Source organism: Trichomonas vaginalis, chromosome II, assembly GCF_026262505.1.
Source record: "Trichomonas vaginalis G3 chromosome II, whole genome shotgun sequence".
Classification (NCBI taxonomy): Eukaryota; Parabasalia; order Trichomonadida; family Trichomonadidae; genus Trichomonas; species Trichomonas vaginalis.
Genome location: NC_067204.1, coordinates 4,452,565 through 4,468,975, shown reverse-complemented (window position 1 = coordinate 4,468,975; position 16,411 = coordinate 4,452,565). Strand labels below are relative to the sequence as shown.

At 34.7% G+C, this 16,411-nt stretch overlaps 18 protein-coding genes and 1 pseudogene across 19 annotated transcripts, besides 3 other annotated features; 12 read left to right on the top strand and 7 right to left on the bottom strand.

The window, feature by feature from the left end:
• Positions 1-225: part of a mobile genetic element that runs on past the window's edge.
• A 48-nt stretch (positions 226-273) lies between these two features.
• Positions 274-398: a mobile genetic element.
• Positions 399-489: 91 nt separating this feature from the next.
• Positions 490-16,411: part of a mobile genetic element that runs on past the window's edge.
• On the top strand, positions 1,842-2,204 carry TVAGG3_0485640 (uncharacterized protein; the record flags this gene model as incomplete). Its single annotated transcript, XM_001311105.1, has 1 exon — positions 1,842-2,204. One exon carries the CDS (start codon positions 1,842-1,844, stop codon positions 2,202-2,204), a length of 363 nt encoding a protein of 120 aa, XP_001311106.1.
• On the top strand, positions 2,223-2,456 carry TVAGG3_0485630 (serine threonine-protein phosphatase family; the record flags this gene model as incomplete). Its single annotated transcript, XM_001311104.1, has 1 exon — positions 2,223-2,456. One exon carries the CDS (start codon positions 2,223-2,225, stop codon positions 2,454-2,456), a length of 234 nt encoding a protein of 77 aa, XP_001311105.1.
• TVAGG3_0485620 (uncharacterized protein) lies at positions 2,461-2,784 on the bottom strand (the record flags this gene model as incomplete). The annotated part of the gene is made up of 1 exon (XM_051236032.1): positions 2,461-2,784. The coding sequence occupies one exon, from the start codon at positions 2,782-2,784 to the stop codon at positions 2,461-2,463; it is 324 nt and encodes a 107-aa protein (XP_051093856.1).
• TVAGG3_0485610 (uncharacterized protein) lies at positions 2,786-3,309 on the bottom strand (the record flags this gene model as incomplete). The annotated part of the gene is made up of 1 exon (XM_001311103.2): positions 2,786-3,309. A coding segment is annotated over one exon (524 nt), but the record flags the coding sequence as incomplete, so codon positions are not given.
• On the top strand, positions 3,382-4,711 carry TVAGG3_0485600 (phage tail repeat-like family; the record flags this gene model as incomplete). The annotated part of the gene is made up of 1 exon (XM_051236031.1): positions 3,382-4,711. A coding segment is annotated over one exon (1,330 nt), but the record flags the coding sequence as incomplete, so codon positions are not given.
• TVAGG3_0485590 (uncharacterized protein) lies at positions 5,061-5,927 on the bottom strand (the record flags this gene model as incomplete). The annotated part of the gene is made up of 1 exon (XM_051236030.1): positions 5,061-5,927. The coding sequence occupies one exon, from the start codon at positions 5,925-5,927 to the stop codon at positions 5,061-5,063; it is 867 nt and encodes a 288-aa protein (XP_051093854.1).
• Positions 6,459-6,623, top strand: TVAGG3_0485580 (uncharacterized protein; the record flags this gene model as incomplete). Its single annotated transcript, XM_051236029.1, has 1 exon — positions 6,459-6,623. The coding sequence occupies one exon, from the start codon at positions 6,459-6,461 to the stop codon at positions 6,621-6,623; it is 165 nt and encodes a 54-aa protein (XP_051093853.1).
• On the top strand, positions 7,272-7,495 carry TVAGG3_0485570 (uncharacterized protein; the record flags this gene model as incomplete). Its single annotated transcript, XM_051236028.1, has 1 exon — positions 7,272-7,495. A coding segment is annotated over one exon (224 nt), but the record flags the coding sequence as incomplete, so codon positions are not given.
• On the top strand, positions 7,713-8,649 carry TVAGG3_0485560 (uncharacterized protein; the record flags this gene model as incomplete). Its single annotated transcript, XM_051236027.1, has 1 exon — positions 7,713-8,649. A coding segment is annotated over one exon (937 nt), but the record flags the coding sequence as incomplete, so codon positions are not given.
• TVAGG3_0485550 (DNA/RNA polymerases family) lies at positions 8,952-9,410 on the top strand (the record flags this gene model as incomplete). The annotated part of the gene is made up of 1 exon (XM_051236026.1): positions 8,952-9,410. One exon carries the CDS (start codon positions 8,952-8,954, stop codon positions 9,408-9,410), a length of 459 nt encoding a protein of 152 aa, XP_051093850.1.
• TVAGG3_0485540 (His-Me finger endonucleases family) lies at positions 9,455-10,039 on the top strand (the record flags this gene model as incomplete). The annotated part of the gene is made up of 1 exon (XM_051236025.1): positions 9,455-10,039. One exon carries the CDS (start codon positions 9,455-9,457, stop codon positions 10,037-10,039), a length of 585 nt encoding a protein of 194 aa, XP_051093849.1.
• Positions 10,065-10,925, top strand: TVAGG3_0485530 (uncharacterized protein; the record flags this gene model as incomplete). Its single annotated transcript, XM_051236024.1, has 1 exon — positions 10,065-10,925. The coding sequence occupies one exon, from the start codon at positions 10,065-10,067 to the stop codon at positions 10,923-10,925; it is 861 nt and encodes a 286-aa protein (XP_051093848.1).
• Positions 11,040-11,414, bottom strand: TVAGG3_0485520 (uncharacterized protein; the record flags this gene model as incomplete). The annotated part of the gene is made up of 1 exon (XM_051236023.1): positions 11,040-11,414. One exon carries the CDS (start codon positions 11,412-11,414, stop codon positions 11,040-11,042), a length of 375 nt encoding a protein of 124 aa, XP_051093847.1.
• Positions 11,544-12,002, top strand: TVAGG3_0485510 (uncharacterized protein; the record flags this gene model as incomplete). Its single annotated transcript, XM_051236022.1, has 1 exon — positions 11,544-12,002. The coding sequence occupies one exon, from the start codon at positions 11,544-11,546 to the stop codon at positions 12,000-12,002; it is 459 nt and encodes a 152-aa protein (XP_051093846.1).
• TVAGG3_0485500 (organellar and viral DNA polymerase type B) lies at positions 12,120-13,058 on the top strand (the record flags this gene model as incomplete). Its single annotated transcript, XM_051236021.1, has 1 exon — positions 12,120-13,058. One exon carries the CDS (start codon positions 12,120-12,122, stop codon positions 13,056-13,058), a length of 939 nt encoding a protein of 312 aa, XP_051093845.1.
• Positions 13,348-13,785, bottom strand: TVAGG3_0485490 (protein of unknown function, DUF4106 family; the record flags this gene model as incomplete). The annotated part of the gene is made up of 1 exon (XM_051236020.1): positions 13,348-13,785. The coding sequence occupies one exon, from the start codon at positions 13,783-13,785 to the stop codon at positions 13,348-13,350; it is 438 nt and encodes a 145-aa protein (XP_051093844.1).
• Positions 14,247-14,665, top strand: TVAGG3_0485480 (annotated as a pseudogene). Its single transcript has one exon. A coding segment is annotated over exon 1 (419 nt).
• On the bottom strand, positions 14,716-15,135 carry TVAGG3_0485470 (protein of unknown function, DUF4108 family; the record flags this gene model as incomplete). The annotated part of the gene is made up of 1 exon (XM_051236019.1): positions 14,716-15,135. One exon carries the CDS (start codon positions 15,133-15,135, stop codon positions 14,716-14,718), a length of 420 nt encoding a protein of 139 aa, XP_051093843.1.
• On the bottom strand, positions 15,172-16,407 carry TVAGG3_0485460 (uncharacterized protein; the record flags this gene model as incomplete). Its single annotated transcript, XM_051236018.1, has 1 exon — positions 15,172-16,407. The coding sequence occupies one exon, from the start codon at positions 16,405-16,407 to the stop codon at positions 15,172-15,174; it is 1,236 nt and encodes a 411-aa protein (XP_051093842.1).

Here is a 16,411-nt window from a genome sequence, read left to right as displayed (position 1 = left end):
AACGCCTATAAAATTTCGAATTTTCCCTAAAAAATTCAGTGCAGGTCGATTTAAGAGATTTTTCAAAAAGAATCATATCAGTAGATAGGGTATAATATAGAGAAGCTTTATGAATAACTTAAAATCCGGGAAACTCAATATTCAACGAGAAAAACACTTAACGAATCTCACTTTTGGTGTAAACATCACAAAAAATTGAGAGGGCTTTCTGGTCGGAAGCCTCCCTTAAAATTGAAGCATATATTTGTACTAATAACAACAGATATTTTTTAAAAGGTTGCACTTACACCCTTATGATATGGGATTCACTTAGGATGTTTAAGGTTGATTTTCAATGACGATTCACGCCAGTTGTCTAAATTGAATTAAAGCCAGATGGGCTTTATGTGCAACCTTAAGGGTGGCTTTCGAGCAAATTATCTCTTTTTAGCTCAAGCGAGAAAATATCGATCCCGATAATTTTGATGATAACGAATAATTATCATTTTGAAAAAAAAGAGGTAGTGGGGCTTCCAGGCGCGTTGCGCCCTCTAGCCCCGAAGATGTTTAGTATAAATGAAGTTTTTATTCGGAGGGCTTCCAGGCGCGTTGCGCCCTCTAGCCCCGAAGATGTTTAGTATAAATGAAGTTTTTATTCGGAGGGCTTCCAGGCGCGTTGCGCCCTCTAGCCCATAAGAAATTTTGCCCAAGACCCAAGAGGAGGACCGAACCCCAGCCGACCAGCCGGTGACAAAACCAAAACCGTTGTTATTTACATCATATTAATGGTGTCACTTTTTAAAATATCACTTTTTGTGTTGCTTTTCACAAATTATATATGTTTTCATGTTTTGTCACTTTTCTGTCACTTTTCGGGTAAAAACATTTTTATTATTATATATAAATGAATTTTACAAAACCGCCGTTACCGTTCTTTGGAAATAAGAGTAGATGTAAAGATATTATATTGAGAGAACTTAAGAAACTACCGAATGGTCTAACATTTGTAGATTTGTTCGGTGGAAGTTTCTATATATCCCATTTATGTCATACCGTATTTCCTGACTCAAAGATTATATGCAATGACTTCGACAACTATATGAACCGTCTCAAACATATTCCAGACACAAACAATATATTGAAAGAGTTAAAAGAAAAGATACCTATAGGTAAGATGGAACGTATACCATTAGATAACAAAAATATTGTGAGAGAGGTTTTGAAAAAAGCAGAATATATAGACTGGGATAGTATATCTGCTAGACTATTATATAGTGGTTCTATAAGAGTTCATGACATTGAAACACTTATGTCAAAAGTTTTATATCTTAACTATACAAATGTTTTCAAAGAGGACATAGAAAAATATATTGAGGGTATAGAGTTTGTGAGATGTCATTGGACAGAGTTGTATGAAAAATATAAAGACAAGGAAAATGTTTTCTTTATAGTGGACCCGCCGTTCTATAACACATGGGATTTTCAATACCAAGTAGACTGGACTTTGAGAGACTCTTTAGAAACTTTAGACGTTATACATAACCATCCATGCTTTTACTTTACATCCGATAAAAGTGGTTTGGAAACCGTTATGAGATGGTTAGAGGACATACATGACTATGAGTTTATATATGACAAGATAGAATATGAGAGAGGTCCTATAAACCGGAGAAAGTGTCACAATAAAGAAATTTTATTAGTAAGTAAATGTGGTTTGAAATAGGACTACTTGTTTTAGGTTTTTTCCATTGTGTCATTTATTTATTTGACGTGGCAGAAAAGTACAGAGAATATGAAGATGAACCAATGCCTGCAAATGTTCAGCATATGTACTCGTAAGAGATATTTTTATCTAATATTAAATGGACGCACAGAACTTAGCGAATGCACAGCAACCTGGACAACCAAACCCAGAGAATATTCCAAATGAAGTTAGAATACAAACTGCAATGGCAAACTATGGTCAAGTGCCAACAGATGTACAAATGCAAACTGCCATGTCAAATGACGCTGCGTTAGGTTTGCCACCATGGTATGCAAATATGAGATGGAAAGAGTTTTATACAAACCCTGAAGTGGGATATAAACAACTTTATGCAGATGACGCGAACATAGGAGTTGACCCAGAATATGTTTTCTACCAGAGGAGAAACAGAATGTATGAGCTCCAGTTAAAGAATGCTATGGAACTCAACAGGAAACGTAAGAGACTAGGCGGACATTAGATTTTTACATATAGTAAAATGGGTTTCTTCAGTAAGATAGGAAACTTCTTTCGAAATGTTGGAAGAGGTATATGGAATGGAATAAAATCTGTCGGAAGAGGAGTATGGAACGGTGTCAAAAATATTGGTAAAAGAGTAGGTCAGTTTGTTGGTATTATACCTAAAGACCCTGAACCAGAAGAACAAGCTCCTGTTATACAACAGCCTGAACCTGCACCACAGTCAAGTTGGCAACCACAACCGGTATATTAAAAAATTATATTTTTACCGTTCGATAGTAGTTGTATATGAAACTAAGTTCTAAGTAAAACGCATGGTATAATGGAATTATTCTTTTTCTTCCATCTGTAGTAAACCATACTTGAAAGTCTGAAATACTTCCACTTGGTGGTTCGTATAACTTTGTAGGTTTTTCGTAAAAGTCATTTGCCAAGCATAAGAAAGAGTTTTGGGCGCCAGAAAATGAAGCATGAACTATCACAGCATCTTGGTCGAAAACATCTTTAAATAAATATGGTTCATCTCTTGCATATCGACTGTAGATATTTGCTAAAGGAGGTTCAACTTTCTGATTTAACATTCTTTGCAAATAATACCATGACATTGCAGTGAATTCTGTATATATTTGTTCGTCTTTATTTGGATTGTCTTCGTAGATTTGAAATGACACTTGTGAATTTTGTTTGTCATATACAATTCTCACATAAAGTGTGCTATCGGTATTCGCATATTCATCAGCATATTTTGCATAACATGAATTTATTTTATCTTCTATATTTTTTAATGCAGCCTGTAGAGAAGATGAGAGGTCAACTTGTATTAGCTCAATTTCTTCCCACATTTTTCGTTGCCCTTCAGATGTATAATCTATATGAAACCTTACAATAAATGGAAAACTTTTATCTTCTACAGACACAAACTTTATTCTTCGAAAGCCAATAGCTTTTGTGACAGATGGGTCTCTTAACCATCTTAATGGGTAGTCAAAACGATAGCCTTCATGCTTTACGGTATCTGTCTCAAACTTTTGACCGACATTAGTAAAAAGTTCATCTAATGGTTTAGTTGTAGCAACTCTAGAATTTTCTTTTTCTATTGGAAGCATATTTTATCTATAATAAAAATGTCAAATGAAACAGCGTCTATGAGAGAAATACAACACAACCGACAACTCATTATGCAAGCTCTAAATAAGAACACAACAAACTTTTCAAACTATTCTAAGATATCTGAGTCATTGAAAGGGGGTGACTTAAAACTAACAATAAACCCAATGACAGATGAGTTTCTATTTCAAGACAATAAGAACAATACTGTCTGTATAAATCCAACAAAAGGAACTTTAAACGAGAAACCTATAAATGAACTTCTTTTGAAAGCAGATGTTGACAACAAAGCTGACAAAGAATATGTAGACGATGCAATAGCAAAAGAAGAAGAAAGAGCTAACAATGCTTATGCAACAAAAGAACATACTCATCCTGAACTAGCAGACAAAACATATGTTGACAATAAAATGTCAAGTGAAGTGACAAGAGCTGAAAACGAATATTCTAAAAAGACTCATATACATTATATTAACCAAATACCAAGTCTTAAGGAAACATTAGAGACAAAAGCAGATAAGACTCATACACATTCTATATCTGATATTACAAACTTACAAGAAACCTTAAACAGGAAAAGTGCCGTTGGACATACACATACCATTGCAAATATTACAAACTTACAAGAAACCTTAAACAGGAAAAGTGACGTTGGACATACACATACATCTTCTGAAATAACAGACTTAAACGTTGGCCTTGAAAATAAAGCAGATAAAACATATATCAATGAAATATACCAAAGTTTGATAGGAACAAAAAATATTGAAACTATTGTTGGTGACTTTTCTGTCAATGAAGAAAATAAATATTTTAGATGGCAGTTGGTACAGTCCTTAGAAAATGGTACACAGTATAAACTCATTCCGAAAAATAACAATGAAATGTATGTAAGCTATAAAAAGAATGATGGTACACAAGTTAAAGTTCCATTAGACAACAACTGCTACTTAAACTTATATGGAGACGAACAAAAGAAATATTTAAGAGTTTATGAAATGGTGGATATGATATTACCTGACCCAGCTCCGGCACCACATTATTATGACTATGGAGATGACGACAGAACACCACATGTAGATGAACAAAAGCTAACATTATATTTAGATTATTATAGATATAAAAGATATAATGCAATAGAAAAAACGAGAATAGTATATTATTATACAGATGACAGAAATAAATATTATAGTCAAGATTTTACCTACCCTGAAAACATAAGATTATATTATAAAAAATATTCTGACACAAACCAGAAGAAACCTGAAATAGTTGCACTATATCTTAAGTTCAAAAGAGACAATCCTATAATATCTCATATGTTTGATTTAATGAACCCAGTAGGTTCTATTTATACATCTATGGATGCAAGAGGTCCTCAAGTAATGTTTGGTGTTGGTGCATGGGAACAAATAGTCGACAGGTTTTTGTATTGTGCAAACTCTTCAAAGGAAACAGGTGGAAGTAAAACGATTTCAGGTGAAAATTTACCTGCACACAGTCATTACATAGATTTAAGTACATCTCAAGCAGGTTGGCATAAGCATAGATATTGGGATTGGTCATGAATGACAAAAGGTAAAGGATATGATGTTAAAGACGACGTTAAGTTTGCTATAAATTGTTACTGGAGTGACACTCAGGGAGAAGGAAACCATACACATTTCGTTTCAGGATATACACAAACAACGGGACAAAGTAAAGAATACATGCCACCTTACATGACAGTTTACGCATGGTATAGAATTGCTTAGTCGTCATTTTCAACTTCTTTAGCATATTCGTCAGGAGTTGTCTTATATTTGTTAGGAACTGTCTTTGAAAGTATACCACCTTGAACTTTGACAAGTTTGAAACGAGGTCTGACAATAGTAGTTTTATCTTCTGCTTGCAGTGTGTACATTTTGCCATGTTTGCCTAAAACTTCATAATATTCTCTTGTATACTTTCTTCTATTTTTACGAACACGAATGTGAGTACCTGTCGAGTTCCCATTGTTGTCATAGTCAATAGTATTTTCATATGGGTCGCGTTTAGGTATTTCTATTTTTACTTTGTCACCTTTCTGAAGTTTGAAGCCCGGCATTCTTTCTTGTTTGTCTCTTTTGACTAAATTATTAAATATATAGTCTTTCTCTAAGTCAGGGTTGTTTTTCATTTCTTCGGGGGAGTGGTTTCCCAAACCTTTTTGTTTACGGTTATTGTAAATATTTAAAACTTGTCTCATCTTTGCCTGGGAGAAGTGTCTATACTTGTCGTCATATGACATTTCATTTGCTTCACCACCTTGTGGTTGGTTTAAGTCTCTTAACATTTTTATACATCCGTCAATGATACCAAGAGCAGAATGGTTTTGGTCGACAATGAAATATTGGTTTACATTTTTTGAACGCAGATAGTTTTTTACATCATCTGATTTGAAAGAACTTTCACAGTCAGATGTCAGTTTTGTTGGATGGTATTTGTCAACGAATATTGTCAAAGCTGCTAAGATATCTAAAATAGCTTTGGACTGTAATGGTATGGCTTCACAGTATCTTATGTTTTGACCAACAAATATTAACCAGTATGGTGGTCCATCTTCTCTATACCTCGGAATGTTTTCCAAGATATCCATAAACCAAGCATTTGGTGTTGAACTAAAGATTTTTATCATGAGTGCTTTCTTTGTCGCTTTAGAAACATAGGGGTCCTTGTTCGGATTCGTCATTTTTTACCCTATAAGAAATGGGTTTATTTGGCGCATTAGCAGGAGTCGCATCTAGATTTTTACCCGCAGTGGGAACAATAGCCAGAGGTGCATTTGGAATTGGAAGGAAGATTTTGAGTACATTAGGTATACTGAAAGAGAAAGCACAACCTATTATACAAACTGTACAGAAAGGTTGGGATGTAGCACGAGATGCAACAAATCTTATTCCAAATCCTGAAACAAGAGGAAAAGTTCAAGGATGGATGGACAATGTAGGAAGACAAGCAGGAAACTATTATAACAAAGCAAATGACTACTATAACCAAGCAGGACACTATATGGACCAAGGTGAAAGATTCTTTAACAGAGGATATAACTATGCACAACAGTGAGTAAACAATAACCAACCTCAACCACCTCAAACTTGGGAAATGTAAGGTTTTTAACTAGGATGAAATGAACAATGCAGCATTGAGACAAATGAGTTCAAGATGGATTTGTCGGCTTCCAGCATTTAAACCGATACCATATAGTCAGGCTCAGCATGTGAAACTGAATGATATTATTAAAGGAACCATCCCACCTCCACAACAACAACCAGTTGAAAACAAACCAAACTAAAATTTTTTACTGAGATGAAATGACCGAAGAAGTTGAAACGGTAGATTTGACACCACAAACAAAAAGTTCAGAACCATTGTCAAAACCTGTCAAAGAACTTACAGATGAAGAGAAAAATTCAATAATAGAAAGTGCCAGGTCTGGAAATACAAACCCTAACTATAAAGTCACTTTTCATAGAAATGGAACGGCTAGTATCTCAAAAAAGAAACAGACTCTCACAAATAAAATATTGAAGTCTGAAGGAGCTTTCGAGACAACAGATGGAAAAGTTTACTTCACTGACCAACAGTTCATTATAGAACATCTCATTGACTTAGAGTCGAAATATTCTAAACTTTACAACAAACACAAAAAGTTGAAAGGAAAACAAAAACAAATGGCATATGATATTTATGAAGATGTTGACGACACAACTGTTCCTGCAAGTGAAGTAAAGTCAGAGGAACCGAAAAGTGACGAAAAACAGATAGAAGAAGAAAAACCGATAGAAGAAGAAAAACCAAAACCAAAGTTTAGTTTCCAAACTAAACCAAGTCAACCTTCATTAGCTGGTATGGGTTGGCGTCAAAGACTTATGGCAGCAGGCGGTTATGTAAAGTAAAGAAAAAATATTTTTTTATTTTTATAAAAATGCCCCCATATAGAATGGACAGAAAGTCTGCTAGAATAAAAGCAGAGTTACAAAGATATGGTTGGAGAGTTTCGAAGAAGTTTAAATATAGGAAGGGAAAGCCAATAAAAGTCTATGACAAATTGGCAGGTCTGACCTACGAATTAGATTTGGAAACAGCACGTGCCAATTATCCAAACAGACTAGAGAGGTTAGAAGAAGAACGTCTTATGGACATGCCTTTCGATGTTAGTGAACCTCAAGTTGAAGGACACGACGGCTTTGCCAGATTCTACTGGAAACATGACGAACAATTGCATCCTTTGAGAAGGAAAAAAGGAAAAGGTGAAGACGCACATGCTCCCATGGAAAGAACAAGATATGCATATGAAAAGTATCGTGAAGTTAGAAGTCAAATTACATCTGGTCGAACCTTTACAGTAAACTTTGACGAAGGAAAGAACAAAGAAGGCTTCATGGGAGTACTTGCTGCAATTCAAGACGGAAATAAGAAAGGACACAATCTCGGATTGACCATAACAGATTTGGATGGTCACATTTACTATGCACATGGCAATGAACAAACAGCCGCAAAACTTCTTGACGCTTTCAAGACTACAAAGAGAGAACAAATGGTTGACTCCGACTCAGACATTTTGAATGCAATTGAAGGAATTGCAAGTGTCAAGTTCGAATGGTACCAACCTAACCCTCAAGCAGTCAGACAACATGCTGGATACTTCCAGTTCATAAATAAGTCTGACATTGACTTGACAAGGTATGGAATTTACAATTCAATTGAAACAATTGTCAATGAACCTTGTATTCTTACATGTCTCAGGAACTCTGGTCTTGTTACATATGAGAAGATGAAGTATCTTGAGTCATGTGTGAAGACAAGGTACATTCTCAGAGGTCAATTGGCAAAAATTGCACCGTTGGCAAATGTCAATATCCGAGTCAACATACCTACAGCTAAAGGTTCTTCACATGACGACTATGTTGTTGACAAAGACTTACCATGGTTGAAGATTGTAATTGTCCACAACCACTTCATGTTGAACGAAAGTCTTACAAACCCATTCTTTGGTAAAAGTAAGTGCAACATTGTCAGAGCTGTAAACATTCTTTTCGAGAAAGGTTTGTTGGAACCAATTCCAGATGACAAGCTGACAGAAACTTTTGTACCAAAAGACGAAACAAACTTTTCATTGTTAGCAAGACCAAAAGTTGTTCCAGACAAAGTTCTAGTACAAAAGAAGTACACAGTTCCACAAGGGGTTGGTATGTTCGGATACCAACCTGAACCAGAAGAACTTCCAATGAGGTTGCAAGAACTTCAAGATGCTATAAACAAACTTCCATTGAGACATCCAATTGACGTCAAATTGTATTGGAGAGCATCTGAGTTAGGTCAGAAGGTTTTATATGAAACAGGTTGCTTCGACGATGTTTATGAGATAACAGGAGAAGTTTCTCAGAAGATAAGAGACTCACTTGAATTTCCACAAACTGGACCAATTGGTTGCGACAAGTTCGACTCAGATGAAAAGATATACTATGTCGACCTTAACGCTGCATACATGAGGTTTGTCCAATATATTCCGACTGGAATTCCAAACGAAGATGGTGAGTTCCCGGGAAGGAACTATACAGTTGGAAAAGTCATACAACAACTGTATGATATTAGGAAAGCTTCAAACCCCAAACTTGCAATGACACTCAAATTGCTTATGAATTCGACATGGGGATATTCCATTAAGAAACCTCAAGAGATGAAGAGTAAACATTATGAGAAGGTCGACAACTTTGTTGAAAGGTTTTCTCCTTTTGTTTTGAAGTACGAATTCACTCAAGGTCAAAGTGGCTTAGTAACCACATTAAAACCTATTGTCGAACATTGGTCTTACCCTCAGTTCGCAAAGGCAGTCCTTGACAACTACAACAAATTCTTCTCCGAAGTCAAATCCAAAGTGAAGGTTTACTATGAGAACATTGACGCACTCATGACGAACGAAGAAGGCTATAACAAACTCATTGAAATGGGAATGGTCGGTGAAAAGATGGGCTGTTTTAAGCTAGCTAAGGTATTTTCCGAAGTTCATGTAATATCGAAAAGGAAATATTGGGGCATACTTGAAGACGGCACAGAAATAAAACATTGCATGAAATAAAAAATTTATTTTTTAAAAAGTGACATTTTTTTATTTTATTTGAAATGTACGCTGAGTTTGTTGGAGAAGACCGTTGGGAAACTTGTTTGTTAGATGAGAAATATGAAATTCACTGTTGTGAGTCATTTGAAGTCAGAAACAAAAAGACAAAAAGAGTTTTAAGCGAATGGGAGCGAAATGACGGATATGCTATTATGAAGATGGGTGGAAAACACTATCTTAAACATGTTGTCATTGCAACTCATTTTATACTGAATCCTAACAATTTACCTTTTGTAGACTATATAAACCATATAAGAAACGACAATAGACTTGAAAACTTACGTTGGATCACTCGTTCTGAAAACAATAAGAACAAAGGCAAATTTGGAGATATTGTATTCGAATTTGTTGACGAACTAGAAGATGAAACAATTGAAATTACAGACTATGGCAAGCATACGTTTGAGTTTTACTACTATAGCGAAGAACAAGACTCTTTCTACTTTTATACCGGTGTAAACTATAGGAAATTACAAGTATATTTTACTAAGGCGGGCTATGCTTATGTAAACACTAGAGATACAGATGGAAAATACGTTCAAATACTTCTTAACAAATTCAAGAAGCTATATGGCATACCATTTTAAAACAATATATTTTTACATATATTAAATGCTTCAGGTTGAAAAACAAAGAACAAAAGTAGCAGATACAAAACCGTTAGACTATATCTTTACAAATGCTGGTAGGACTATTTCAGATGAAGAAATTTCATCCCGAGCATACAGGTTTGACTATCCAATTCGTTGGCTTCAAAGTCCTTCAGATGCAGAGGCAATAGGATTTAGAAGAGTTTTGTTTTCAAATAGAACTAACGCATTTATGTTCGCAGTATATTTTCATGGGCAGTATGAAGGTCCTGATGGTCTAATAGACAAATTTGACGAAATGAGAATCTTTACAGTTCGTTCAGACGAAAGTCTTGAGAAAACTCTAGATGACTTTCAAACTCAAATGAACAAATATTATTGGGAATTTCAAGAAAAATACGACTCTTTACTAAATGGAACATACTATCTGAAACTAGAATATGACAAGATGAACTCCACCGTTTCATTTCAAAAGATTGAAATTAACCCTCCAAGAGATACAGAGTTTTTATTTTGGGAAGTAGACAAACGTTCTTGGGCACAATTTCTTCGGTTACTAAACCAGAACGAACCATTACCACCAGATGGTCCATTTAAATTTATACTTCCACCAGCAGATTTGATGGTTTATAGAAACGTGTTTGACCCTCAAAATGTTATGTGTCATGCAAGTTTCAGTTCAAGCAACAATAGCTTTCTATGTATTGGTAAGGACCTTTATGACTTTGCTTCTAAATTCTACGAACCACCTAGTAACAGTTTCTCTGACTTTCAAGTTTGGTTCACAACAAATGGTGTGCAACATATTATTCCATTGTACTATGACTTTTATCTCGAATTGTCTTTCATATATAACTACGGAAAAGTGCTGAAAAAGTATTGAATGTGAAGATATTAGAAAATAACATTTTTTCTAACATCGTAGAAAACTCATGAAAACAATTTATTTTTGACACTTTCACAAAAAACATAAAAAAAGTGAGTTAAAATGAGATGTTTACTGAACTGGCTGAATGTCGCCTTCACAGGTTATGTAGAACGGCTGACCAGAGAAGTGAAGGAGAGACTGAATTGCCAATTTCATATGGGGTAGGGGGTTCTCCTTGTTTGGTATTTTTATCCAAGGACGTTTGTTTAGGAACTTAACAAGAGCTTCTCTTTTGGCGTCCTTTATGTCATTGTAGGCTGTCCCGTCTGGTATTTGAATTGGAATTCCAGTCGAAGTCTCGAGATTCAAGGTAGCCCTTCCCGTTATCCAACCGTTAACAAGCTTGCCTTTTACATTCTGCCTGAGGAAGTCTTTTACGCAGTCGTTAAGTTCAATGAGGTAAATTGCCTCGTCAAGTCTTTCTTGCATTCCAAGTTCTTCCATCCGACAGGAAAATATTTTCCCGACAAAGGGAAAAATTTTTCCCGACAACAGGAAGAACTCTTCCAGTTGTCCGTCCGTAAACCATTCAAATTTTTGAAAATTGAGAACTTTTTGGTCGAACTTCAGAAAATGTTTTTCCTTCCGACAGAAAAAGTTTTTCCTTCCGACAGAAAAAGTTCTTCCTTCCGACAGGAAAAATTTTTCCTTCCGACAGGACACAAACGGATGACTGACGTTCCTCTTCCTGAATGCCTTCCAAAGCCAGAAGAACCGAAAGCTGCAGAACCACAACAGTCTCCTCAGCAACCTCAGTTCCAGCAAGTACCTCCGAATTACTACCAATTTCCACCTCAAGGTTACTACCCACCACAAGGCTTCCCGAACTACCCTCCTCAGCCTATGCCTTACTTCCCCAACCCTTGGTTGTTCCAGCAAGCTCCACCCCAGCAATTCCAATTCCAATCTCAATCGAAGAGAGACCAAGACTTCGAAGAAGGTCTGAACCGCTTACGCAAAGAGTATGCTACAGATCCAATTGAGAGAAAGTTGTTCCCGGACCAAAAAATAATGTTTAGGGTAGATGGTTAGATCTAACCCGATATCTACCCTCATTTCTACCCTCACGAATTTTCATGAATTTCCTTAAGATAGAAAAAATAAAGTTAGTTTTATTTTTATTTATTTTTTTTATTTTGTATAAAAGATATGATTTCAACAATCGGCACAACAACAATTCAAACAACAGCACCAAACTCGTTAGTCATGAATCCTACGTCAATGTTAGTAGAAATGAAAAACTTCATTCCTTCTTCATTTACTTTCGAAACAGAAATACAAAGAATAAAGCAAGAACTTTTAACAAGTAATTTAGACTGTAGCGCGAAAGATGAAGAAAATGAAGAATATCTTTATGACATGCAGGACATTATTGACCATTTACCCAAATTGCCTGAAATCCAACAACAAAAGCTCACTATTCCTGAATTCGATGAAATAGAAGTGAAACCAACTGACTCAGTAGAAATAAAGAAGTTCATACGAAAGGTAAACTATGAGTTTCTAGGATATCATTGCAACCATAAAGTTATGGACAAAGATTGCGACATGGTATATAAGAACATCTCTGACATATATAAATCTGGGGAGTTTAAGACATACGACAACTTTGTTTCATTAGTTGCAAAATGTGTATGGCAGATAAGAGATAAAGATAGAAGAGGTAAAGTATGTCATGAACAGATAAAACCAACTGCTTCAGATTTAAAGAAAGTCATTGACGCCTTGGTTGTTCTAGCTGGTTTTATTTCAATGTATAACGCAAAAATGAATCCGCAATGTTCTAAATGTAAAGCAGCAATGAGGAAATATAACTACTCCGTCAAAGAGATAGAACGTATGCGAAACGACTATGCAGACTTAAAGAAAGAAGCAGAGAAGCCGGTAGAAAATAAAATGGACATGTTAGCATTTCTGAACAAAAACTATCCAACTGCTGACGATTTCCTTCTATCTGACGTCAAGAAGAAGTATAAAGAAACTTTCGGCATTGTTAAAATTTTTGATATCCTCAGCGAAGAAATAGAAGCTACAAAACTGTTTAGAATCTCACGAATTCATAACGTTTACCATGTAAAACGTTTATAAAATAACTGGGGTAGAAAAGAGGGTAGATATCGAGTTAGATCTAACCATCTACCCTAAAATATATTTTTATTGAATTCAGCACAAAATTCTGAGTAAAATAATTTTTAGGGCACGTGTCAAACCGTTGAGTTTTCACAAAATTCCAAAAATAACGTTTACCATGTAAAACGTTTATAAAATAACTGGGGTAGAAAAGAGGGTAGATATCGAGTTAGATATACCCATCTACCCTAAAAATATATTTTTATTGAATTCAGCACAAAAATAATGAATTTTCAAGCTTGACCATTTACACAATTTGAACTTTGTTTGCGTAGATATGAATTCTGAAAGAAGTATGAGGGTCTTGTATGACTTTGTACTTCTCCCATAGTTCATGTCTGTCAAACTTACCTGCCATGGACTCTTTCATAAGTTCCATGAAATCGTCTTCGGACAATCCGGGGAAAAGTATTATGTCAGTAAGTATTCTTTTAACATCCTTACTTAAACTCTTTGCTGTCTGTACACAAATGACAACTGAGATGTTAAAGTGTCTGAGCTTCTTAAGAATTCGACACATATCTTGTTCTCTGTTCTTTAACAAAGGATGAGAGGCGAAATCCTCTAAGATAAGAAGACATCTATGAGGGTAAGTCTTCCAATCGTAAGATTGCAATTTCTTCGAAATGTATTCTATCTCTTTCTGTTTGTTTCTGAAGTGTTTCTTCTCTAATATTCTCTGCATTTCCTCATTTGGGTCTTTAAACTTAGAATTTATATACTCATTTATAGCATTATACTTCAAAACTCTTCTTTGGTACTTCTTTATCCAATCTAACAACTCAGTATCCTTTATACATACTAACTTAGACTTCTTTATAATATCTTTGAACAATTGACGGTTTTGGTCAAATTGACCAGAAGTCGAACAAATAACAACTAACTCATAGAATGGGTTCTTCTCATCTAGTTTCTTGTTGTTGGCAGCCATTTTAAGATAAGTGAAAGTCTTACCCGACCCAGGTGGTGCAATTAGACCTGTTATACCATTCTGAGCAAATAAGAACTTTTCATGTATAGGCTTTATCTGAGCATTTTCTAACTTCCTCTTGTTCTTGTTTAAAACATTCTCAAATTTCTTGTCAATGTCAGCAAACTTTTTTCTAACATATTTTTAGAAAAATTAAAATTTTTATCTTTTAGAAAATGTCTAGCGATTTCGCTATCTATATTCGAGAACAAGCTTTTTGACAGCAAAACATCTGTCGACCATAAAATCTTACATAGTGTAAACAAGAAAGGTGAATTTGTTCTAAAGTTCTGTTTCTGGGAATATGACAAGAACCATAAAACATTACAAAGAGCAGTCTTAAAATTCGTCAATGACAGACTTGTTGACAGAGATGACGCCGATTGGAAAGATGAAGTCCAACAAAAGTTCTTAGAATGCAAAGAAGACACATGCGCTGTTCTTGAAGATGAAATAGAAAACAGAATAGATGAGCTATTAAAGGACAAAGAACTTTTTACATAGATATGGTTCTGAGAAATTTGACATATCTCCACCAGAGAAGAAGAAGAAGGAAAAGAAAGAGAAAAAAAGTAGAAGAGAAGAAAGAACCTGAACCAGTTCCAGAGAAAAAGAAATTTGACATGTAAAAATAAAATTTTATTTTTAGAACATTTCTGGGTCAATGTCAATGTTCTCTTCCTCTTTAGGAGTAAACACTGGCTTAGACTCTAATAGCTTTTTACCCAATTTACCTTGAACTTCTACAACTTTAGACTCATAATATTCATAGTCGTCTGTCTTCTTTGGTTCATAAGGTATAACAAGTTTGTATGCTTTGCCTTCTTTAAGGTTTGAGAACCTTCTGTCAAAACTTTCTTTGACTGTTAACAAACCTTCTATGTCTAAATCTTCAAATTTCGCACCATTTTTAGTCACAATAGCAAACTTAATTGGTTCGATGTTCCAAACTTTGCTGAATGAAGACTTTTCAAAATGGTAGAAGTAAACATTCAAATATGTGAATGGGTCTAGTTCTTCTTTAAGTCCTGACATGTACTTGTTTACTGAAATATATTTCGTCATCTTTTCTATCGGATAAAAAAATATTTTTTTTAAAATTTACTCAGAAAAATTTTTCTTTGTATATACACCATTCTGAACATCTAAAAGACTTTTGACATTTGCCAAGAATGTACGTTTAGAAGCTGCCATATAACCATATTCTTGACAATATTGTTTATATTCATCATATAAAGACCTTTCATCTAATGACACAAAGTCGCTTTCTTCTATGAACAGTTCATATACACTCTTGTTTGCTTCTAACAATGTTTGTCTCTCTTCGGTATGTGGAATTTGTCTTGGATTGAAGTTAGAAATATCTAATGTCATGAAATATGAGAACAAGTGGTTGTAAAAGTCAGATGTCAAACATTCTGACAAAGCGTCAAAATATTCTGTATCTTGCATATGAGAATCTGACGTTCTGACAACTACATATCTTCTGTCAGAACTTTCTAACTTCATCGGAACAGCATTGTTTGAAACCATAATGAAGTTTGCAACATTCTCACAAACTCTTTGGTCTTTATACTTTCTTTCAACAACTCCAACTTTGTCTGTTATAAGACTCTTCAAAGCATCTGAGTTCAAAACTTTTGTTGTATCTATACTTTGAAGTTCATTGCAAACTATAAGTTTCATATTCTCTATTGAGGAGTTAAACTTGCCACAGATGTTTTCTAAGTTTGTCATATTCGGATTCGAATAACCTTCTAACAGTTTGCACAAAATATCTGTAAAGAATGTGTTCTTACCTGTTCCTTGTTTTCCAATTATAATGAGAGCAGTTTCATTTTTAGCACTTGGATGTTGTAAGATGTTTGCAAACCAACATAAGATATACTCATAAACCTTTTCGTTTCCATTGCATATAATTTCTTTGACATGGTCTAACCAAGCTTCTATAATATTTTCTTTCCATTCTACTTGTTCATATTTATATCCAGTGAAGATAGAATAGAAGTTTGGAGAAGGTGTATAAAACTTTATACCACGAACTGAAAAATCTTCAAGTTTTGACAATAAGATATCCCAAGCATCTAACATCTTCATGCCAACTTGTACGACTTTTATTTTCTTAAGTTTCTGTCTACATTCTTGTTCTGAAACTATTGTTGCTCTTGGTTTGTTAAAGACAACATCCCATTCTTTCATGACATAACATTCTGGGGCAGAGTCAACATAAATGACTAAACGTTTCAAATTCTCGACTGCTTTGTTATAGTCTCTAAATGGACACATATTTCTGAATGCTTGGAAGTCATAAAAATCTGAAACATCTATTCTGTACATTTTT